At 34.6% G+C, this 25,746-nt stretch overlaps 1 protein-coding gene across 16 annotated transcripts in view; it reads left to right on the top strand.

Moving 5' to 3' along the window:
• LOC146496887 (M1-specific T cell receptor alpha chain-like) overlaps positions 1-25,746 on the top strand; it is a 69,136-nt gene that overhangs the window by 3,443 nt on the left and 39,947 nt on the right. Inside the window, exons 1-2 of one of the 16 annotated variants that reach the window (XM_085141014.1) lie at positions 4,880-5,324; positions 5,363-7,330. The exons of 3 other annotated variants lie outside the window; for them this stretch is intronic. In XM_085141014.1, the coding sequence (XP_084997140.1) occupies positions 7,135-7,330 (196 nt within the window). In that variant the 5' untranslated portion in view covers positions 4,880-5,324; positions 5,363-7,134. 12 more of the 16 variants (XM_085141012.1, XM_085141022.1, XM_085141023.1 and 9 more) reach the window with 12 other exon arrangements.

Raw genomic sequence — 25,746 nt, 5'->3', positions numbered from 1 at the left:
ATTAGATCAGAATGAAGAACCATGGTGTAAATATAGATATATAAATATATATATATATATCTAGATATGTAAACATAGATATGGATAAAAAGACATAGACAGCAGTTTCTGCTGGTGTGTGTGTTACTGTGTGAATCAAGCAGGAACCAAAATGATTTTTGGGAGAGGAACCAAACTGATCGCACAAACTGGTGAGATCAAAAAATACTTTTATTAGTCTTAGTGTTGATGGTTTTACTGGTGCAAACTGGCTGCAAATGGAAATAAATTAATTTGTATATTTTATGTGACTTTTAACGTAAAAAACAGACAAACAAACACTGAGACTCTACAAAGAGCTGATGTGAAACGTGATTAATAACAGATGGAGATAAAAACTGAGCAGCAGTATTTGTCACAGTGTTTGTTACTGTGTGAATAATCAGGGAGCAGCTGGCAGACTTTATTTTGGCAAAGGAACCAAACTGATGGTAGAAGCTGGTAAGACTTTATTCTCATGATTTTACATGTTTCATTAAAGAAGCTTCAGTTTGAGTTGATGCAGACGGATGTGCAAGCAAAGTTAAGTAAAATGAGTTTTAGGAGGTGAGCAAATCCAAGATGGAGAAAAAAAAAAAGTAGGAAATAAAATAATTGAAACTAAATAAATTAGAAAAATGACAATAAATAAAAAGCAAAACATTCTGAAGAGAAATGCTGAATAAAAGTCTTAAAGTTATATAAAAAAATTACTTTGATTTTGGATTTCAGTGTAAGAGCAAAGTTTCTCTTCCAGTGATGAATGTGAGGTTTGTGAGTTTTACAGGTTTTTACTTCTGTAGTGCTGAGGAGGAAAAATGAGGTGACGAGCAGAAGTTAAAGTTTTGTATTATTCTGACTCAGATGGGAGAAAACTGAGCAGGTAAACTGGTCCCAGTGCAGCCAGCTGTTTTTGCTGAGCGCTGTATCGTAGTGTGACTGGTCAGGGAGGCTACAGGACCGTGTTTGGACCAGGAGCCAAACTCAGCGTAGAGTCCAGTAAGTAAACACAGGAAATGTTAAATACTGTGATAATCCAGGATTGTGTGTTTGATGCACATGAATCTTAATGAAAGCCTGATTTTTACAGATCTGTCAGTAACACATGAACTCAAACAACAGTTATTTAAAGTTTCTACAAAACTGAATATTTTCACTGATTTAAGCAACAGAAGCTGTGAACTGTGAAAGAAGTCAAACAGAAATAATAATAATGATTCTGCTGAAAGTCGAATGTTTGTGTGAACTTGAGGACAAACGTGTGATAACTGTTTATAAGTGAGGATAATGCAGCTGTAATTAGACCTGATTACATGTTGGACGGTTCAACATGAACTTTTCTGTCCTCCAGCTGTTCACTGCCACAATATTAAACACACATTTCTGTCATTTTAAACCAGTCAGTGGATTAAAAATGATCAATCAGGAACTTTTCACTGAAACATGACTGTGAGGTTTTTATCAAACTGTTTGTCAGTGTGTGAGAGGAACTACAGACAAACTGATCTTTGGCAGAGGAACTCGACTGAGTGTTGAATCGGGTGAGATTTTATAGATTTTATAGATTTTATAGACTTAAAACATAAAATCAGAGGAGACAACACTTTAATCCAACACACAGTTTTTAATGATTTATATTTAGTCATTAAGGTTTCTTTAAAAAGGTGAATCCCTGTTTTAGTGCAATGAAAATGTTTCAATCATCAAAACCTGAAAGGATTCAAAGTTAAGTTTGAAACATGAGTTTGAACTTTGGGAGGTTTTTACTCAGCGATCAGTCACAGTGTGAAAGGAAACACACAGAAAATGACTTTTGGCGGAGGAACTCGACTGACTGTCAACTCCAGTGAGTTTAAATATATATTTAACAAATATTTAAAACATTATGTGCAGAACAACATGATTTTATTTTTAGAGCTCAGAGAGTTTAACATGTGAAGGTTTCACCATCAGAACGAGTCAAAGTGAAAGTTTCTGTTGTAATGCAGAAACGAGGGTCAGATCCTGAACCTGTCACAGGTGATTTTCTATGACAGACGTAAAGAAAAAAAGTTCATTTCAGTGTCAAACATTAAAATATTCTCCTGAACTAAAATAAAAACTCTAAACAAAGAAGATCTGTAACTACAATCTCCCGTCATATTATCTGTCAGTGCGGTTCAGTAATGCTGCTCCGCTGTGAAGTTTACAGCCTGTTAACCAGTTTAATTTTGACAGGACTGATTGTAGAAACAGGCAAAATGTTTTAAACTGAGTCTCCGTCAGACTGTAGACAGACAGGTGAAGCATTCGACTCCTCGTCTGCTCGTCTGCTCGGGTGAGATGAAGGTGATTCTTCAAAAACAAACGTACACTAAAGAAAATCTCAGCGTTGCTGCTATTTCTGTCTATAATAATGTCTCAGTGAATATTTCTTAATGATTGTGTTCACACCAAAACAACAGTAGGAAGACTGTGTGAGGATTTGAGACAGCTGTCAGTCACTGTGTGAGAGGAAGTGCAGACAAACTCCTCTTTGCTCGAGGAACTCGGCTGATGGTCGAATCAGGTCAGTTTAGACTGAAAGTTTCATTAATCTGCTGATAAAAACAAAAATCACGACAGGATCAAAGAAAATATGAAATGATTTAATGACTTAAACATTTATTCTAAAGAGAGAGAAATGTAACTGTAACTTGTTTCAAAGTAAAAGTTACATTTGTTTCATGAAGAGAATAAAAGAAAATAAACATAACAGCAAAAGTTTTTTCTTAATCTGGAATATTTTCATGTCCTGGCAGCACAAAAGTAAACAAACAAGAAATCTTTGAAACACTTGGATTCAGTTTAATTAAACAGAGAATTAAAGGCTTAAAACTGAGTCCTGGTTTAGCTGACAGTGTGGATACTGGAAGCTCTGGTGTTTGGATCAGTCAGACGAAACGTTCACATCTCTGAGTTTAACACTAGAATCAGTCACAAGACTGAATTTCTATTTTTCATATTCTAATAGTCGAAGCGTCAACGCAGATTCTTTACAGTTAGTGTGAAAATCTTCAGCTCAGCAACGACTCAGAAGCAGGTTTTTGTCTCGTTGTGTGTCATGGTGTGAATACTGGGGCTGGTTACGGCAAACTGGTGTTTGGATCAGGCACCAGACTGAATGTCCACAGCTGTAAGTTTACATTAAATTATTAAAGCTGCTGTAATGTAAAGTTTTCTTCTTCTACTAAACTTATTCAGCAGAATAACAATAGTCGTTTAATCAGCCTTTCCCTCGATGTGTGAGGATGTAACAGTCATACCTGACGTAGAAAACGAGCTTATAAGTGTTCAGTTAAACTTGTTGGAAATGAACTAAACTGATGGCACCATTAATCCAAACAAACAGATACAAATAAACATAAAAATATTTAGTATTTAATAATATTTTCTTTCTTTTTGGCAGAGTGAAAATAATATCAGAACCATAAGAAATCATGATAACTGTCCTCAATCTAACAGCTGCATTAAACTTAAATTAAATAGTTTTAAGAAAATAAACATCATGAACATGTTATCCTGGAGCTCAGCAGCTGCTGTAGGCTGATGGTTTTTGCTGAGCTGGTTTGTGCTGTGTGACGACTGGAGCAGCACAGAAGATGATGTTTGGTAAAGGAGCTCTGCTGACTGTGGAAGCAAGTAAGACGTTTCTAACTAACAGACAATAATCAGCCTGAACTGTTTTCACTTTGACAGGTTAGACTGAATTAGTGACTCGAGCTCTTTGTCTAATGTTTAATGTTCAGTAGTCTGTAGTTGTTAGAAATGTGAGTTTGGTGATGTTTCAGTAACAGCTGTGAGTTTGTGTAAAACAGATGAAATCAAGCTGAAGTCTGAGCAGCTTCAAGCGTTGATGTTTCAGCTCGTTGTGTTCTGGTCTGAACACTCAGTGATTTTCTCAGTGATGCTGTTAAATCCTGAGAATATCAGAGAAGAACGAGTGTGTTGGTGGAGTTGTGCTTTTTGTCAGGCAGTGTGTTGCTGTGTGAGGAGCTCTGGTGTTGATAAAATCTTGTTTGGATCAGGAACTAAAGTGATCGTTGAAACCTGTAAGTCTGCTCATCTTTTTATTCTCATTTGAAGCTCGTTCACTTACAGTAAACCTGCTGCTGTTGGTGCACATTTAATCAGAAAACATGACAGTAAGATGATCATATCAGTCTCACACAGACTGAAGTGTGTTACAGTTTTTGCACTGACATTTGTTGCTGTGTGAAAACTGGAAGCTTCCAGAAACTGGTCTTTGGTTCTGGGATCAGAGCGACGGTCGAGTCCAGTAAGTTTGATCTCATGTGTGATCAGTAACACTGTGTGAGCTCGTCTTCCAGCGCAGGATGGAAAACTGTGTTTGGGGAAGGAACCACACTGATCATCAGCAGCAGTGAGTGTGCTGGAGATTCATTCAAGTTCAGTCTGTGAAGGTTTATCAAAGCAAAAAGTGACAAAACATTTTAAAAAAAATTACATGTATTTCTAAATTTGCATAAAATCACACAATCTGTGATTTCTTGTAAAATGTGCAGTTACAAAAATACAGTAATTACTTCAACTAACAAAGGATTACTCATGGACACCAACACTATATGCAGTATAGTTACTGTAAATATCAATATTTCTACGACAGTTCTGATGAATAATTCTAAAAATAACAAAGTTAAAAGTTAAAAGTAGTTAAAAAACTCAGAAATCACGTCTAAGACGAGCTTTTGTTCGGTTGATCATCTGTAAGTTTGTGCTATGAGGCGTCAGGTTGTGTGAATACTGGGTATAAGATGCTTTTTGGAAGTGGAACCAGGTTAATCATTCAAACCAGTAAGTGCTGAAAAATGTTTGTTTATTCCTTTTTTTAATGGCAAACAAGCAAAATCAGGTTCGATTTGTAAAAATCACATTTAAATGTTGTTTACAGCTGAGGGACATTAAATCAGGATGTTTTGACCCCTTAAAGGTTAAAGGTCAGAAGATCAGCGAGAAATGTTAAATTATCTCTAAATTACAAATATTTCTGTAACATTTATACAGATAAATAAACACAGATAAAGAATAAAGAGAAAATACACCAACTGAACAAACTTGTGATAAAACACTTTGTTCTTCACTGTAGTGAAAATAGCTGAGCTCATGTTATGTTTTTAAATGTAAAGATCAAACACAGAGTTTGGCTCAGCTGATCCTTTCCTGACTTTATGTTATTGGGCTTCATGTTGTGTGAATGTTGGCTTAGAAAAAATGAACTTTGGACGAGGAATCAGATTAACCGTCGAGCCGAGTAAGTACTGATACATGTCCATGTATAAGTGACAGCAACAGTCATAGTTTGAAGTTGACTGCAGTGATGCAAACAGAGGTGAAACATCTGCAGTGTGTTAAATATGAATGGATTTGAATTTTGGCCACAAAGCAACACCAAACGTTTAAATGCTGGAATATGAAGCAAAGTGAGCATTAAAATAAAACTTTTACAGGTACAATTAGAATAACAACGAAGAGTAAAAACATTCATCAAACATACAGGACTCGTCAAACACTTTGAACGATTTCCATGATCTTTTGTTTTATTCAGAAACCATCAGAGCAAACAGGAAGAGGTCAGCTGTTAGATTATTTACTGTTGGCCCAAAACGTGACGGCAGAGACGTGAAACGTTCATATCTGAAGTCTGTTTGCTCTGAAGCTGACGATCCATCTGTTTAACAGATAAACCATGATCACAACAAAAACATTAACTCGTAATAAACTGACCAACGTGATCGACTTTAGAAGTTTGTTCATGTTTATTCATGAAAAAGTCAAAGACGTTGATGATGCTGTGCTGAGTTTGTGTCATGGAGCTTCATGTTGTGTGAATGTTGGGCAAAAGATCATCTTTGGAGCAGGAAGCAGGTTAATCATTGAAGCCAGTGAGTGCTGTCACGTCTTTCACTTCTGTTGTGGATTCAATTAAAACTTCAAAACAAAGATCAGAGTAAATATAATGAAGAGATCAAAGGATCAAAAACGGATCACTTAAAATAATTTTTTCTGTAAATAAATTAGATTTACAACAATCGTACATCATCATGTCCGAGGTTCACAAGTTTGATTTAGTGGAGTTAAACATTTGCTGAGCCAAATAAGAAATTCTTTCCTTTTTTAAATTAAAATGGGACGAGTCAGTATGAAGGTTGTTCGTCTTGTCATGGTTCACATCGCGGTGTGAAGACTGGCTCTGACGGGCGACTGCTGTTTGGATCGGCAGCAGTAAGTTTAACACCAACAACAGTCACAAGATTTCAGTCCCATCAGACGTTTGTTCTCAGATTCTAACTGTGAGGACAGATTCTGACCCACAACATACGTCAGCATGTTTCACAGAAGCAGCCGGGAACCTGTTTTTGTCATGCTGCCTCTCACGGTGTGAATACTGGTTATAATAAGCTGCTGTTTGGATCGGGCACCAGACTGAACGTCCAAAGCAGTAAGTTAAATTTTTAAATTAAAGCTACAGGTAACGAACATTAAACACGTTTTCATGAGGATGTAAAGTTACAGTTTAACTGTGTCTTTGAGTTTTGAGCTGTTTTTAGTGAGCGTGAGCAGTAAAGGTGAAACGCTGCTGTCTGGTTATTGGTGCTGAGCACTGAGTTAGAAACATGTTATCTGCAAACAGCGAGAAACAGCAGCTGGTGTCGTTTAGAAACATCAGATTACGTGTTAGTCCAAACATCAGGACATCAAATTGTTCCTGACAAAAGGTTTTAAGAAAATAACCATCATGAACATGTTATACTGGAGCTCAGCAGCTGCTGATGGTTTTTGCTGAGCTGGTTTGTGCTGTGTGACGACTGGAGGAGGACAGAAGATGATGTTTGGTAAAGGAGCTCTGCTGACTGTGGAAGCAAGTAAGACGTTTCTAACTAACAGACAATAATCAGTCTGAACTGTTTTCACTTTGACAGGTTAGACTGAATTAGTGACTCGAGCTCTTTGTCTAATGTTTAATGTTCAATAGTCTGTAGTTGTTAGAAATGTGAGTTCGGTGATGTTTCAGTAACAGCTGTGAGTTTGTGTAAAACAGATGAAATCAAGCTGAAGTCTGAGCAGTTTCAAGCGTTGATGTTTCAGCTCGTTGTGTTCTGGTCTGAACACTCAGTGATTTTCTCAGTGATGCTGTTAAATCCTGAGAATATCAGAGAAGAACGAGTGTGTTGGTGGAGTTGTGCTTTTTGTCGGGCAGTGTGTTGCTGTGTGAGGAGCTCTGGTCTCGATAAAATCTTGTTTGGATCAGGAACTAAAGTGATCGTTGAAACCTGTAAGTCTGCTCATCTTTTTATTCTCATTTGAAGCTCGTTTACTTACAGTGAACCTGCTGCTGTTGGTGCACATTTAATCAGAAAGTTTCTGCATCAGTCTCTCACTGTGATCATATAACCACACATTCTGTTGCAAATTGTGACAAAGACTACTAAAAGTCTCCTCAATCAGTGGAAATGTAAATATGTTTGTGTAAAAGATAAAAATGTTAATTTGAGGCTGTTTGAGCTGAATGCTGTGGAGGTGATGTGGCTCAGGTTAAGTGTTGGGTCATAAATACTGTGTGACTACATCTTCTGGTGGAGGATGGAAGATTGTGTTTGGGGAAGGAACCATGCTGACAGTCAACAGCAGTGAGTGTCTGTTTCTAACATTCATCTGTAGTTTGGTGAAAACTGTTTAGTACAAAGTAAACAAAGTGGATCTAAGATTGTTCATGGAAGTGGGACCAGGTTAGTCGCTGATGCCAGAGGGATGAAGTGTGTTTCTTACAACATGTGATCTGACACATCTGAATGTTGTCCAGTGTTTCACAGCCGAGTCACTAACAGGCAGAAGAGAGGAAAGCCAGATGCTGTTCATGTGCTGTTTCTGAATAATAACAGTAAAACCATAGAACTGAACACATGTGTAAGCCAGAAAGCATTTTGTTCTCCACCTGAGTAAAAATAGAGCATTTATCACACATGTAAAACATGTTTTTAATGGAAACAAGCTCATTAACCGAGAGCTGAATATTCATGTGTCCAGATGGTGTTTGGTTCAAAACGACACTCAAAGACTGACAAATGATAATTATGATAATTATGACACTTCAACCTGAAAATTGTCAGCTTTAAACATAAATAAATATTTTTCAATGATTTTACCTAAAGACATAAACAGATTTGAATCCAGTGGATCAGGTTGAGTTTATGTTCAGGAGCTTCGTGTTGTGTGAACACGCAAAAGATCGTCTTTGGTAGAGGAAGCAGGCTGATCCTTGAGCCCCGTGAGTGTTGACAGTTATTTATTTGTTTACTTCTGCATCTATAAACAAGTTAAAAGAAAAATGTGTCTGAAAAATTGTGATTGTAACAAAATTGATTTGCACCAAATTAATTTGGCTTTTTTAAAACAAATGAGAAAAACAAACAGAATCACATTCAAAGTTTGACAAATCATAAGCTTAAACTATCAGGTGTAAGGTTTGATCCAGTCAACCGTCTGCTCAGTTTGTGAGCTGGAGCTTCATGCTGTGTGAATGCTGGAGGTGGAACTAAGATCATATTTGGAAAAGGAACCAAATTAATCGTTCAACCCAGTAAGTGCTTGTTATACAACATGAATATTAATGTTTAGACAACAATAATGAAGCTAAAGGAAAAACAGGTGAAACTGTCAAACTGACACGTGTGTGTGTTGCACTTTTACTGTACGAATCAGAATAATCAAAAATAAGATTTACACACTACATAAATATATCAGATAGTCATAAAAACTTTATAAATCAAGACCATAATGAACTCAGATGAACATGACCATCTCTAAAACATTTCTTTACAATTTACATTTGATCTATAAAATGTCATCACGTAACTATCAGCTGATTTTCAGTTATAAAAACAACTGTAGTCGTAAACACGATTGTCTTTAGAAGCTGGCCAATCACTGACTGCAGTGTAGATGTGATTTTGTAATATTAATATATGTTTTTAACAAAGGAAAACAAAAGCACAGAGACTGTAAAGAAGCACGTTAACATTCAAACAACTGTTACAGTTACAGCGTTAGCTGGTTGTGCATGACAACATGGGTTTGTGTGCTGGAGCTTCTTGCTGTGTGAATACTGGAGGCTTCAATAAGATCATCTTTGGCAGAGGAACCAGTTTACTCATTGAAGCCAGTAAGTGCTGATACTGAACATAAATATGACTGAAAATCAGAAAAATGTAACTACATGTAAACTGTCAGCTAAACTGGTCATTGAAGTGAAGTTAGTTCAGCTTTAAGACAATATTTACAGCCATTCATGAAGTTTATAACTAAAAAAAGTCTCATCTAATAATAATAATAATAAAAAGGAACATATAAAAACTGAGCTTATACCATACTCAATAATATTGTGATAAACAGCTGTTGAAACATATTTTCAGTGTTTTAATATAAAAAAAACCCTGATAAGTTCTGACAAATATTCAAATATTATTTATATTGAAGTTTTTTTAACAGTAGGTGAAATATTTAGAAAATGACACATATTAGATTTTCAGTATGATTTTAGTGATTAGACAGATTTTTAAGATGCTGCTCCTTTTAATGCATTTGAACAAAATCATAGTGCAAACCTTAGACTTATCTTAGTTATGATGCACGTCTGAATACGTCTGTATAGCTGTTGATTTTTGCACTGAGGCTTGACACTGTGTGACATCTGGATATGGTGTTAACAAGCTCATCTTTGGCAGCGGCACTAAGCTTTTCATTAATGACAGTAAGTTCAGTTATTTTGTTTTAGTCGTGAATAATTCAGTAAATGGAACAAAATACTTTAATTATTCATTAAAAATCCTACAAAGTGCAAAAATAAGTTAACATCAGCATCTTAAATGCAGCATCTTCATGTAAAGTATCAAATGTAAAAACATGCTTGTGTGAGCCTGGTTCAGTCTGTCACTGGTTTTGGTCCCAGTGCTTCATGCTGTGTGAATACTGGTACAAATAAGATCACCTTTGGAAGCGGCACCAGCCTGATGATTGAACCCAGTAAGTGTATGAAAGGATCACCCAGAAACATTGTTATTACTGCTAATCTTTGGACTTTAATGCATCGTTATTGAAAGATACACATTTATAACGTCACTGTAGTGTAAACAGCAGCACTGCCCTCAAGACGTTCATTTGGAAATCTTTGAGAGCAGAGTAGAGACAGATTTTATCGCCTTTATTGATTAACTGAAATGTTTTTGTTAAAACAAAAGATTTAGTGCTTAAAAGGTCACAATGGCACTTTGAGTTTGCTGCAGTCAGTCCGGTTTGTGTGCTGCAGCTTTATGCTGTGTGACGTACAGCAGCACTAACAAGCTCATCTTTGCACGCGGCACCAAACTGTATGTCAGTGACAGTAAGTAAAATCCTGACCTCATAAAAAAAGCTTTAAAATTCAATAAATAAAAGTCAACACAAACAAATCAAAGTAGTTATTAAAAGTATAAAGTTTTAATGTATAAACAGCATCCGTTTGGTTTTCCCAGAAGGCTTTGGTTTTATTATTACTCAGTGTTAACGTGCTTCAGGCTGTGATGCTGGAAACAGGGTCACCTTTGGAAAGGGAACCACATTAACAGTTGCTCCCAGTAAGTTTTACTGGTCCACATGAAATAATGTTATTACTGATCATACTGTGAAGACCAAACACAGGTTTCTATGGAAACATAAAATATGTAAGCTCACTGTGACATAGTGTCAGTGCCTTCAGTATCAGATGAATAATGTTTTCTTTTGTTTGTCTGACCAAAGAAGTTTATAAAACAAAGTAAATATTGTTTTATCTTCAGATATAAAAATAAGACGCAGATCAGTCATATACTGAGAGGTAACTGGTTATTCTGGAGTTCATCTTTACCACATGGCTGATTGAATAGAACCATCTGAACTTTAAAGTGGACGTCTCAGTTAAGTGTCTGGTTCAGACACTGCTGAGTTTTTGTTGTGTAGCATCACATTGTGTGTCTACTGCAAACCAGCGTAAGCTCATTTTTGGAAGTGGAACCAGATTAATGATCGAACCCAGTAAGTGCAGCCGCCAATTTAAACATAAATAAAAAATTGTTTTTGAGTACATTTTAATATACAAAATAACAATAATGAAATAATAAAAATGAAATATTGTTGTCATTATAAAATATTTATAGCAGTCGCTAATGCTAAATGAAAGAAAGCAGCTCGTCTTTGTTTATTAATAATATGATTAATATTAAGTTTATTTGACCTAAATGTTCTACAACAGTCTCCGATGTAAACACACAAGCGTGGTCCAGTTACTGTCTCGGAGTTTGTGTTGTGGAGTTTCATGATGTGTGAATTCTGGGCAAAAGCTGTTGTTTGCATCAGGAACCAGGTTAACCATTGAACCTGGTAAGTTCTGATACAACTTAAAATATTATTTATATGCAAAGGTTTTTAAAGGAACTTGTAACAAAACAAATGTAATATTTTCAAAGCTGACACAGTGATTTTTCAGTGTGACGTTTATTACTAAAGACAGATCAGATTAAACTTTTGTTGCTGTTCCTTTCAGTGCATTCAGGCAAAGATTTTACTGCAAACTTTTTTGTGATATAAAAGTACAATAAAGTACTTTTATAAAGTAGTTAATAACTGCAGAGAAAGGCTTATCTCCAAAATTATTATTGTTATTTGGAGTCAAGGTGCAGGTTTGAATACGTCTACAGTTCTATATTTTTGCACTGAGGCTTGACACTGTGTGACATCTGGCGCTAATTTTAACAAGATCATCTTCGGCAGCGGCACTAAATTATTCATTAACGACAGTAAGTTTAATTCTGTTCTTTCAGTGATGAAAAACTCAGTACATGAAAAAACAACAACTTTGTTTATTCATTCAGAGAATTACAAATTCTACAAAATGCAAAACGCCAAAGAAACATTATGATTACTGCTAATATTTAAATGTAACTTTAATGCTTTGTATTAAAATATACAAACTTTCAACTTCACTGTAATTTAAAAAGCAGCACTGCCCAGAAGAATTGTAGATAATAACAGATGAGAATGGCTCATCTCCCAAATTATTATTATTGTTATTGTTGTTGTTGTTGTTATTGGGCTACGGTGCAGGTGTGTGTAGTTGTAGATTTTTGCACTGAGGCTTGACACTGTGTGACATCTGGCTCTGCTGTTAACAAGATCGTCTTTGGCAGCAGCACTAAATTATTCATTAACGACAGTAAGTTTAATTCTGTTCTTTCAGTGGTGAAAAACTCAGTACATGGAACAAAATACTTTAATTAATTATTCAGAGTATTAAAAATCCTACAAAGTGCAAAAATATTTTAACATCAGCATCTTAAATGCAGCATCTTCATGTAAAGTATCAAATGTAAAAACATGCTTGTGTGGAGTCTGTTTAGTTTGTCACTGGTTTTGGTCCCAGTGCTTCATGCTGTGTGAATACTGGAGGTGTAGCTAAGATCATCTTTGGCAGAGGAACCAGTTTACTCATTGAACCCAGTAAGTGAAAAATGTAATTACATGTAAACTGTCAGCTAAACTGGTTTTCCACAGGACCACTTTAAGTTAAGTTAGTTCCAGTTAAAAAAATGTAAATATATATTTGCAGCCATTTGTGAAGTTTATGAATGAAAAAAAACAACTAATCTTCTTCTAATAATAATAGCAATAAAAAGGAAAACATAAAAAATGAAAAGGAGTTTATACGATAGATTAAAGATTCAAAGTGTTTATTGTCATGTGTACAGAGGAAATAATATTTCTCTGTGCAATGAAATTCTTCCTTTGCTGTCCAAACACAAATGCCAAGTTAGGTTGAAGGAACAAGATAAATAAGGATAAAAATAATGAAAGATAAATAAGTGCAAAATAAGTAAGTGAAGACAAACGAGGTTTGCAGATGTCGATGTAAATGGAGCTTAATGTGCAAAATGAACTTAATGTGTAACAACATACTCAAAGAGGAAAATAACAGACTTATCTCCAAAATAATATCATTTTTGGAGTTAAGGTGCAGGTTTGAATACGTCTATAGTTCTATATTTTTGCACTGAGGCATGACACTGTGTGATATCTGGCTCTGCTTTTAACAAGATCATCTTTGGCAGCGGCTCTAAATTATTCATTAATGACAGTAAGTTTAATTCTTTGGTTTTTAGTGGTGAAAAACATGGATGAGTGAATGGAGCCTGGTTTAGTTTGTCAGTAGTTTTGGTCACAGAGCTTAATGCTGTGTGAATTCTGGAGGTGCAGCTAAGATCATCTTTGGCAGAGGAACCAGTTTACTCATTGAACCCAGTAAGTGAAAAATGTAATTACATGTAAACTGTCAGCTAAACCGGTCATTTGAAGTGAAGTTAGTTCAGGTTAAAAACAACATTTACAGCCATTTATGAAGTTTATAAATGAAAACAAAAAACAAAAAACAACAACATCTAATCTTCCAACAATATCAACACTAGGAATAAAAAAAGGAAAACACAAAAAAGAGAGTCTCAATAACATTAAAATAAACAGCTGTTGAAACATATGTTCAGTGTTTTAATGTTAAATATATTTATACATCTATATATTTCCTAAATGCTTGGCTCAGTTGATGCTGAGTTTGTGTTGTGGAGTTTCATGTTGTGTGAATTCTGGGCAAAAGCTGTTGTTTGCAACAGGAACCAGGTTAACCATTGAACCTGGTAAGTTCTGATACAACTTAAAATATTATTTATACGCAAGGTTTTTAAAGGAACTTGTAGCAAAACAAATGTAATATTTTCAAAACTGACACAGTGATTTTTCAGTGTGACGTTTATTACTAAAGACAGATCGCATTAAACTTTTGTTGCTGTTCCTTTCAGTGCATTTAGGCAAAGATTTTACTAAGTAGTTAATAATTGCAGAGAATGGCTTATCTCCAAAATTATTATTGTTATTTGAAATTATGGTGCAGGTTTGAATACGTCTACAGTTCTATATTTTTGCACTGAGGGTTGACACTGTGTGACATCTGGCTCTGCTGTTAACAAGATCGTCTTTGGCAGCAGCACTAAATTATTCATTAATGACAGTAAGTTTAATTCTGTTCTTTCAGTGGTGAAAAACTCAGTACATGGAACAAAATACTTTAATTAATTATTCAGAGTATTAAAAAACCTACAAAGTGCAAAAATAAGTTAACATCAGCATCTTAAATGCAGCATTTTCATGTAAATGTAAAAACATGCTTGTGTGGAGCCTGGTTCAGTTTGTCACTGGTTTTGGTCTCAGTGCTTCATGCTGTGTGAATACTGGAGGTGTAGCTAAGATCATCTTTGGCAGAGGAACCAGTTTACTGATTGAACCCAGTAAGTGAAAAATGTAATTACATGTAATATTGTAAACTGTCAGCTAAACTGGTTTTCCACCAGACCACTAAGTGAAGTTAGTTCCAGTTAAATATATATATATATATATATTTACAGCCATTTGATAAGTTTATGAATGAAAAAAAAAACAAACATCTAATCTTCTAATATTAATAGCAATAAAAAGGAAAACATAAAAAATAAAAAGGAGTTTATACAAAGTGTTTATTGTCATGTGTACAGAGGAAATAATATTTCTCTGTGCAATGAAATTCTTCCTTTGCTGTCCAAACACAAATGCCAAGTTAGGTTGAAGGAACAAGATAAATAAGGATAAAAATAATGAAAGATAAATAAATAAGTGCAAAAATAAGTAAGTGAAGACAAACGAGGTTTGCAGATGTTGATGTAAATGGAGCTTAATGTGCAAAATGAACTTAATGTGCAACAACATACTCAATAAAGTGGAAAATAACAGACTTATCTCCAAAATAATATCAGGAGTTAAGGTGCAGGTTTGAATACGTCTACAGTTCTATGTTTTTGCACTGAGGCTTGACACTGTGTGACATCTGGCTCTGCTGTTAACAAGATCATCTTTGGCAGCAGCACTAAATTATTCATTAACGACAGTAAGTTTAATTCTTTGGTTTTTAGTGGTGAAAAACTGAGTACATGAAAAAACAACAACTTTGTTTATTCATTCAGAGAATTACGAATTCTACAAAATGCAAAACACCAAAGAAACATTATGATTACTGCTAATATTTAAATGTAACTTTAATGCTTTGTATTAAAATACACAAACTTTCAACTTCACTGTAATTTAAAGAAGAATTGTAGATAATAACAGATGAGAATGGCTCATCTCCCAAATTATTGTTGTTGTTATTGTTGTTGTTATTGGGTTACGGTGCAGGTCTGAGTAGGTCTGTGTAGTTGTAGATTTTTGCACTGAGGCTTGACGCTGTGTGACATCTGGCTCTGGTTTAAACAAGCTCATCTTTGGCAGCGGCACTGAGCTTTTCATTAATGACAGTAAGTTCAGTTCAGAAACGAGTTTTTCTTACTTACACATGTTCAAGCAGACGTGATGTTTGGAGGCCAGGGTTATCTTGTATATTTGATGTGCACACACAGCTGCTCCTTGTTTTATATCCACACTTATTATCTTTATGAATGTAAATCACCTCAGTGATGCAGAACCAAACTAACAGAGTAATATAGTAACTATTAGGGTAACATTGTAGTCACATTATATTCAGACTCTTTTTATCCATTTGAATGGGATTAACAGCATTTTAGGCTGTATTTGTAAGTCAGTCAGGTTAATGTGCTGAGGCTGCAGACTGTGGGACATACGGCTCTGGTGGGAACAAGATCATCTTTGGCAGTGGCACTCAATTATTCATTAATGACAGTAAGTTTAATTCTTTGGTTTTTAGTGGTGAAAAACATGGATGAGTGAATGGAGCCTGGTTTAGTTTGTCACTAGTTTTGGTCTCAGTGCTTCATGCTGTGTGAATACTGGAGGTGCAGCTAAGATCATCTTTGGCAGAGGAACCAGTTTACTCATTGATCCCAGTAAGTGAAAAATGTAATTACATGTAAACTGTCAGGTAAACTGGTCATTTGAAGTGAAGTTAGTTCAGGTTAAAAACAACCTTTACAGCCATTTATGGAGTTTATAAATGAAAACAATAAACAAAAAACAACAGCATCTAATCTTCCAATAATATCAACACTAGGAATAAAAAAAGGGAAACACAAAAAGGAGAGTAGACCATACTCAATAACATTAAAATAAACAGCTGTTGAAACATATGTTCAGTGTTTTAATGTTAAATATATTTATACATCTATATATTTCCTAAATGCTTGGCTCAGTTGATGCTGAGTTTGTGTTGTGGAGTTTCATGATGTGTGAATTCTGGGCAAAAGCTGTTGTTTGCAACAGGAACCAGGTTAACCATTGAACCTGGTAAGTTCTGATACAACTTAAAATATTATTTATATGCAAGGTTTTTAAAGGAACGTGTAACAAAACAACAGTAGGTGAAATATTTAGAAAATGACACACAGCAGTTTTTCAGTATGATTTTAGTGATTAGACAGATTTTTAAGATGCTGTTCCTTTCACTGTATTTAAACAAAATCTTAGTGCATACTTTGACTTTTTATGAGATAACTCAATAAAGTAGATAATAATTGACTTATCTTGAAACGTTTATTATTTTTTTGGGTTACGGTGCAGGTGTGAGTAGTTGTAGATTTTTGCACTGAGGCTTGACGCTGTGTGACATCTGGCTCTGGTTTAAACAAGCTCATCTTTGGACGCGGCACTAAGCTTTTCATTAATGACAGTAAGTTCAGTTCAGGAGTTTTTCTTACTTACACATGTTCAAGCAGACGTGATGTTTGGAGGCCAGGGTTATCTTGTATATTTGATGTGCACACACAGCTGCTCCTTGTTTTATATCCACACTTATTATCTCAGTGAAGAATACAAACAACATCACGGTGAATGTAAATCACCTCCGTGATGCAGAACCAAACTAACAGAGTAATATAGTAACTATTAGGGTAACATTGTAGTCACATTATATTCAGACTCTTTTAATCCATTTGAATGGGATTAACGATATTTTAGGCTGTATTTGTAAGTAAGTCAGGTTAATGTGCTGAGGCTGCAGACTGTGGGACATACACTGGTGGGAACTACAGGGTGATCTTTGGCAGTGGCACTCAATTATTCATTAATGACAGTAAGTTCAACTCTTTGGTTTAGTGGTGAAACACTGAGTGCATGAACAAAATACTTTAATTATTCATTAAAAATCCTACAAAGTGCAAAAACAAGTTAACATCAGCATCTTAAATGCAGCATCTTCATGTAAAGTATAAAATGTAAAAACATGGTTGTGTGAGTCTGGTTCAGTGAAATATTTAAAAAATGACACACATTAGTTTTTCAGTATGATTTTAGTGATTTAGTGACTTTCAAACATTTTTAAGATGCTGTTCCTTTTAATGTATTTGAACAAAATCATAGTGCAAATCTTAGACTTATCTTAGTTATGATGCACGTCTGAATACGTCTATATAGCTGTTGATTTTTGCACTGAGGCTTGACACTGTGTGACATCTGGTGTTAACAAGCTCATCTTTGGCAGCGGCACTAAGCTTTTCATTAATGACAGTAAGTTCAGTTATTTTGTTTTAGTCGTGAATAATTCAGTAAATGAAACAAAATACTTTAATTATTCATTAAAAATCCTACAAAGTGCAAAAATAAGTTAACATCAGCATCTTAAATGCAGCATCTTCATGTAAAGTATCAAATGTAAAAACATGGTTGTGTGAGCCTGGTTCAGTCTGTCACTGGTTTTGGTCCCAGTGCTTCATGCTGTGTGAATACTGGTACATATAAGATCACCTTTGGAAGCGGCACCAGCCTGATGATTGAACCCAGTAAGTGTATGAAAGGATCACCCAGAAACATTGTTATTACTGCTAATCTTTGGACTTTAATGCATCGTTATTGAAAGATACACATTTATAACGTCACTGTAATGTAAACAGCAGCACTGCCCTCAAGACGTTTGTTCATTTGGAAATCTTTGAGAGCAAAGAAGAGACAGATTTTATCGGCTTTATTGATTAACTGAAATGTTTTTGTTAAAACAAAAGATTTAGTGCTTAAAAGGTCACAATGACACTTTGAGTTTGCTCCAGTCAGTCTGGTTTGTGTGCTGCAGCTTTATGCTGTGTGACGTACAACACTAACAAACTCATCTTTGGACGCGGCACCAAACTGTATGTCAGTGACAGTAAGTAAAATCCTGACCTCATAAAAAATCGCCTTTATTGATTAACTGAAAGTGAAACGTTGTTAAAATGTAGCTTTAAAAAGGTCATGATGACATTGACGCTAGCACTTCAACTTTGAAGTTGATGTTTTTGGTTATTTTGCAAACACTGAGTGCGTCAGGTTTATGCGCTGCAGCTTCATACTGTGTGACATATAGCAGTGGTGGCAACAAGATTATCTTTGGACGTGGGACTAAACTCCACGTTACTGACAGTAAGTTCAGTTCAGTTCTTTTAGTGATGGAAACCCACGTACTATATACATCATCAATGCTGATAACTGATGATTACTCACATGTGGAACATAAAACAAATGTTCAAAAGTTTTTAAAATCAATATTTTAATGGTGTATAATAACTAAACAGCAGGTCAAAGGTCACATAATGCAGTTTGTTAACTTGAGTTTGGATGAGTTTATCACTGTGTTTTGGCTGTGGTGCTTCATGCTGTGTGAATACTGGAAGCAGGTTCATCTTTGCAAAGGGAACCAGATTAAATGTTGAGCTCAGTAAGTAAATCTAACATTCATCATTTAATATATCAATACTTGCATACATACATGTGCAAACTCACTTTAAATGTAGTGAAACCTTTAAAGACATCCACTAAACCAAATGAGAAACTAGTTTATTTGAAAACATTAAAATAAGCTGAATCTGTGCATGTTGAATGTGCATTAAACAAAGACACATCAGTGCAGTACAAACACATGTCTAACTTACATCTACTGCATACTTCAGCAAAGAATTTGCTCATTAGTTTAATTAAATGTAATTATTTAGACAAAAGGATTCAATATAAAACTAAATCAGTATTAACGATCTTTATAAACACTGTCAGTTTGCTGCAGTCAGTCAGGTTAATGTACTGAGGCTGCAGACTGTGGGACAAACACTGGTGGGAACTACAGGCTCGTCTTTGGCAGTGGCACGCAATTATTCATTAATGACAGTAAGTTCAACTCTTTTGGTTTAGTGGTGAAACACTGAGTGCATGAAAAGAAAAAAGACTAATTTTATTATCCAATCAAAGTGCAAAAAAAAAGTCAAATCAACATCTTAATTTAAAGTTACAATTTACAGACAGGATTTTCATGTAAAGTATCAAATGTAAAACATGGTTGTGTGAGCCTGGTTCAGTCTGTCACTGGTTTTGGTCTCAGTGCTTCATGCTGTGTGAATACTGGTACGAATAAGATCACCTTTGGAAGCGGCACCAGCCTGATGATTGAACCCAGTAAGTGTATGAAAGGATCACTAAAAATTATTTTCATTACTGCAAACACTTTGTGTTAATGCATTATATTGATAGATAATGTAAACAGCAGCACTGCCCTCCAGAAGTTTGTTATTTTGGAAATCTTTTAGAGCAAAGCAGAGACAGATTTTATCACCTTAACCTAACTTAATCCTGTTAAAGATTTAGCTTTAAAAAGGTGATGATGACATTGATGCTTCCACTTTATTTGGGCAACTTTAAAGTTGATGTTTTTTGGTTATTTTTGAAACGCTCTATATTTCACCAAAGAACTTGCTTGTTAGTATAAATAAATGCAATTATTTAAACAAAAAGATTTAATATAAAATGAAACAGTATTAATGATTTTCATAAACACTGTCAGTTTGCTGCAGTCAGTCAGGTTAATGTGCTGAGGCTGCAGACTGTGGGACATACGGCTCTGGTGTTAACAAGATCATCTTTGGCAGCGGCACTCAATTATTCATTAATGACAGTAAGTTTAATTCTTTGGTTTAGTGGTGAAACACTGAGTGCATGAAAAAAATACTTTAATTATTCATTAAAAATCCTACAAAGTGCAAAAATAAGTTAAAATCAGCATCTTAAATGCAGCATTTTCATGGAAAGTATCAAATGTAAAAACATGGTTCTGTGAAATATTTAGAAAATGACACATATTAGATTTTCAGTATGATTTTAGTGATTAGACAGATGACTTTCAAACATTTTTAAGATGCTGTTCCTTTTAATGTATTTGAACAAAATCATAGTGCAAACCTTAGACTTATCTTAGTTATGATGCACGTCTGAATACGTCTATATAGCTGTTGATTTTTGCACTGAGGCTTGACACTGTGTGACATCTGGTGTTAACAAGCTCATCTTTGGCAGCGGCACTAAGCTTTTCATTAATGACAGTAAGTTCAGTTATTTTGTTTTAGTCGTGAATAATTCAGTAAATGAAACAAAATACTTTAATTATTCATTAAAAATCCTACAAAGTGCAAAAATAAGTTAACATCAGCATCTTAAATGCAGCATCTTCATGTAAAGTATCAAATGTAAAAACATGGTTGTGTGAGCCTGGTTCAGTTTGTCACTGGTTTTGGTCCCAGTGCTTCATGCTGTGTGAATACTGGTACATATAAGATCACCTTTGGAAGCGGCACCAGCCTGATGATTGAACCCAGTAAGTGTATGAAAGGATCACCCAGAAACATTGTTATTACTGCCAATCTTTGGACTTTAATGCATCGTTATTGAAAGATACACATTTATAACGTCACTGTAATGTAAACAGCAACACTGCCCTCAAGACGTTTGTTCATTTGGAAATCTTTGAGAGCAGAGTAGAGACAGATTTTATTGCCTTTATTAATTAACTGAAAGTGAAACCTTGTTAAAATGTAGCTTTAAAAAGGTCACAATGACATTGACGCTAGCACTTCAACTTTGAAGTTGATGTTTTTGGTTATTTTGGAAACACTGAGTGTGTCAGGTTTATGCGCTGCAGCTTCATACTGTGTGACATACAGCAGTGGTAGCAACAAGATTATCTTTGGACGTGGGACTAAACTCCACGTTACTGACAGTAAGTTCAGTTCAGTTCTTTTAGTGATGGAAACCCACGTACATGAAGTATGAAGTGATATACATCATCAATGCACCTTAACTGATGATTACTCACACGTGGATCATACAACAAATGTTCAAAAGTTTTTAAAATCAATATTTTAATGGTGTATAATAACTAAACAGCAGGTCAAAGGTCACATAATGCAGTTTGTTAACTCGAGTCTGGATGAGTTTATCACTGTGTTTTGGCTGTGGTGCTTCATGCTGTGTGAATACTGGAAGCAGGTTCATCTTTGCAAAGGGAACCAGATTAAATGTTGAGCTCAGTAAGTAAATCTAACATTCATCATTTAATATATCAACACTTGCATACATACATGTGCAAACTTACTTTAAATGTAGTGAAACCTTTAACGACATCCACTAAACCAAATGAGAAACTAGTTTATTTGAAAACAATAAAATAAGCTGAATCTGTGCATGTTGAATGTGCATTCAAACAAAGACACATCAGTGCAGTACAAACACGTCTAACTTACAGCTACTGCACACTTCATCAATGGATTTGGTTATTAGTTTAATTAAGTCTAATTATTTAGACAAAAGGATTCAATATAAAACTAAATCAGTATTAACGATCTTTATAAACACTGTCAGTGTGCTGCAGTCAGTCAGGTTAATGTGCTGAGGCTGCAGACTGTGGGACAAACACTGGTGGGAACTACAGGCTCGTCTTTGGCAGCGGCACTCAATTATTCATTAATGACAGTAAGTTCAACTCTTTTGGTTTAGTGGTGAAACACTGAGTGCATGAAAAGAAAAAAGACTAATTTTATTAATCAAAGTATAAAAAATCATTCAAAGTGCAAAAAAAGTCAAATCAACATCTTAAATGAAATTTAAAGTTACAATTTACAGACGGGATTTTCATGTAAAGTATCAAATGTAAAAACATGGTTGTCTGAGCCTGGTTCAGTCTGTCACTGGTTTTGGTCCCAGTGCTTCATGATGTGTGAATACTGGTACAAATAAGATCACCTTTGGCAGCGGCACCAGCCTGATGATTGAACCCAGTAAGTGTATGAAAGGATCACTGAAAATTATTTTCATTACTGCAAACACTTTGTGTTAATGCATTATATTGATAGATAATGTAAACTTACTGCCCTCCAGAAGTTTGTTATTTTGGAAATGTTTGAGAGCAAAGCAGAGACAGATTTTATCACCTTAACAGAACCTTAACATAACTTAATCCTGTTAAAGATTTAGCTTTAAAAAGGTGATGATGACATTGATGTTTCCACTTTATTTGGGCAACTTTAAAGTTGATGTTTTTGGTTATTTTTGGTTATAAATGTAATTATTTAAACAAAAATGATTTAATATAAAATGAAACAGTATTAATGATTTTCATAAACACTGTCAGTTTGCTGCAGTCAGTCAGGTTAATGTGCTGAGGCTGCAGACTGTGGGAGTGCAAACAAGGTTATCTTTGGACGCGGCACCAAACTACATGTTAATGACAGTAAGTCAGTTTGTGTTTCTGCATAATAAATATGCTCAAAGTGTTAAAACTCAACGCAAATACATCTTGTAAGTAATTTAAAGTTTATATTTCTAATATACAAGCAATAGTAGAAAAACTCAGTGCAGGTTTTTCTATGGACACATAAAATATGTAAGTTTACTTTGATTGAAACTTAAATCCCTTCAGTAGAACATCAGACAGCAGAACAATTTATCTTTTGTTTGTGTGTTAAAGAGGTTTATGAAACTTGTTTTCCTTCATATTTTTAAATAAGATGCAGATCTTGAACAATGACAATTACACAATGAGAGCTAACTGTTGTGTTACAAAGTTGTTCTGAGTAGTAAAGGGCCACTGCTGGGTTTTTGTTGTGTAGCATCACATTGTGTGTCTACTGGGAACCAGTTTAAGCTCATTTTTGGAAGTGGAACCAGATTACTGATTGAACCCAGTAAGTACTGCTATTGATAAATAATAATAAGCAAATACAGTTTGTTAAGGAAAGGTTGCTATAAAAATACAAAGAAATAAAACCTTATTTTAAACTTTTATTAGCTGAATATTCTTCACCAGTCTCACATGTAAACGGCTTTGAGTTTGTGTAACAGAGTTTCACTGTGTGTGACTCAAAATACAAACAAGCTCATCTTTGGACGTGGAACCAGATTAACCATCCAAACCTGTAAGTTTATTGTTCATGTATCTGAGTGCAAATAAACAATAATAATCTAATAAGCAACAAAAGGATAGCTGCAAACTCTCTGACCTTCAATTGTTTCGTAGAAACTGAAAAGTGATTAAAATGTAAAACTAATGTTTAAATTTGAGTTTGCACTAAACTGAACAATTTTACATCAATTTGACAAAAAAACCAAACACTCAGAGTTTATTTTCTGAATGGAGTTTGATTGAGTTTGTGTGAGGGAGCGTCATGCTGTGTGAATGCTGGCTTACAGAAACTTACCTTTGGAAGAGGAACCAGACTAAATATTGAACAAAGTAAGTAAAAAGTAAACATTTAGAATCATATTTTTAATACAAAAGCAGGTTACGCAGGAAATTCCCTAAAGATGAAGCAGATCTGTCAGTGTCAGTGGCTGAAAGGCTGAAATTTGAACATTTGTCAATTTAAAAAGAAATCTTACCCAAAGCACTTTTACTTTGAAATAAGACACAAAGATAAGATACAAAATAAAAGTGGATGTTATGACTTTACACAGTATTTCTACTATATAGATGCATAATATAATATAAATACAGTTTTGACATATCCTCACTCTGAGAGGAGAAAAAGCATTTCTAAAGGCGTCTGATGTTACATCACAGTTTATGTGCTGCAGCGTCATGTTGTGTGAAAACTGGAGGTGGTTATAAGATCATTTTTGGAAGTGGAACCAGATTAACCACTGAACCCAGTAAGTGCTGATATATGTTTTAATGGTTTAGCCTGAAATATGCTTAGAATTTGTTTTTACCTTTCAAAAAACAAACAAACAAACAAACAAACAGTAGCCCAGTTGGTGTGTAGTTGTGGTATTATAATAATCATTTTTAGAAGTTACAATTTGAAGTAACTTGAATGGAAAAAATATAATGTTTGAAAATCATTTTATAAATAATTGAGTAAATAAGTCAGCAGTGTGTTTAAAGAAGGATGAGTTAGAAGTTAGTTGAGTCTTTTCATTCAAATGGTTTTAACTGTGTTTGGCTCCAGTCAGTTACTGGTTTGTGTGCTGGTGTGTGTTGTTGTGTGACTAATTCAAACCAGAATAAGCTGATCTTTGGAAGAGGGATCAGACTAACAGCTGAGCCCAGTAAGTGCTTTGACATCGATTATAATTATTATTTATATTATTATAGAGATGTCTCTGAAAGCAGCACTGAGTGCAGTTTATCTGTAATACATTCAAACTATTGTTAACATCAGTTAAGTACATTTACCTTTACTGTAGAAACACTTTAGTACAATTGCTTTTCATGAAACTGGTTACTGTTACTGGTTTCTATGTGTTTGGTTCAGTTCCTTACTGGGACTTTGTGTAATGGGGGTTCATGCTGTGTGACAACTGGTGCAAATCAGTACAAGATATTCTTTGGCAGTGGGACCCGGCTAAGCACTGAAGCCAGTAAGTTTTCATATTAATAATAATAATAACCTGTAACATAACTCTGTTGTTAGGTGGAAAACACAATGTCATCGTATTTGCAGGATAAAGTATAGTGACTCATATATATTATAAAGGTTTTACTAAATGGATTTGCATTAATCTTTGGATTTAAAAAAGCTAAATAAATATATGAAATTATTATTTTTAAATAACACTAAAATAGATCCACAGCTAATTTATTTGATGGAGTTCATGTTGGGTTACTACTATAAATAATTGTGAATCACACACTTCATAATACAAAATCTAAAAAAGCTCAGATCTTAATATGAAAAATTAAATTTTCTATATTCTGCAAATCCGGATCACAGAGTTTATGTTATGAAGCTTCATGCTGTGTGAATACTGGCATTGCTAATAGGATCTTGTTTGGGAGTGGGACCAGATTAATCACTGAAACCAGTAAGTAATTATATGCAGTGGAGCATTCTTTTATTTATGTATTATATTTAAATATGGATCATCTTTAAACACAGTGCATGCTGATGAACTGATTCATAAAAAATTAATTATATGTGAATCATGAGCAGCATCATCAGTGTAATCATGTGAGGTCCAATAACAGAGCAAAATGTAAAAACATGTGAGTTGATGATTAAATCAAATCTGAATATTAATGTTTAGAGTTTAGCTTTGCTGAGTTTGTGTTATGGAGCTTCTTGTTGTGTGACTATAAATCAGTACAAGATCTTCTTTGGGAGAGGAATCACACTGACTGTTGAATCCCGTGAGTACAAAAGTGTTTAATATAAATCACAAACTAAACTTTACTTTTTTAGAGTTACATACTAAATCAGAAATACTAAAAATAGCTTCAGTGCTAAATGCTTCAGTAAATGTGAATAACATATTTAACACTGACTGAACATAAAAACCATCAGTACACCAGTAATACCAGTTACGTAAATATATATGCAATAATGATGGCAGTGTTTTTAATAAACAAATGTCTTAAATGAGACAAAA

Source organism: Neolamprologus multifasciatus, chromosome 18 (genome assembly GCF_963576455.1).
Source record: "Neolamprologus multifasciatus chromosome 18, fNeoMul1.2, whole genome shotgun sequence".
NCBI classification, from domain to species: Eukaryota; Metazoa; Chordata; class Actinopteri; order Cichliformes; family Cichlidae; genus Neolamprologus; species Neolamprologus multifasciatus.
The sequence above is the reverse complement of the archived record's forward strand: the minus strand, read 5'-3'. Positions and strand labels throughout refer to the sequence as shown.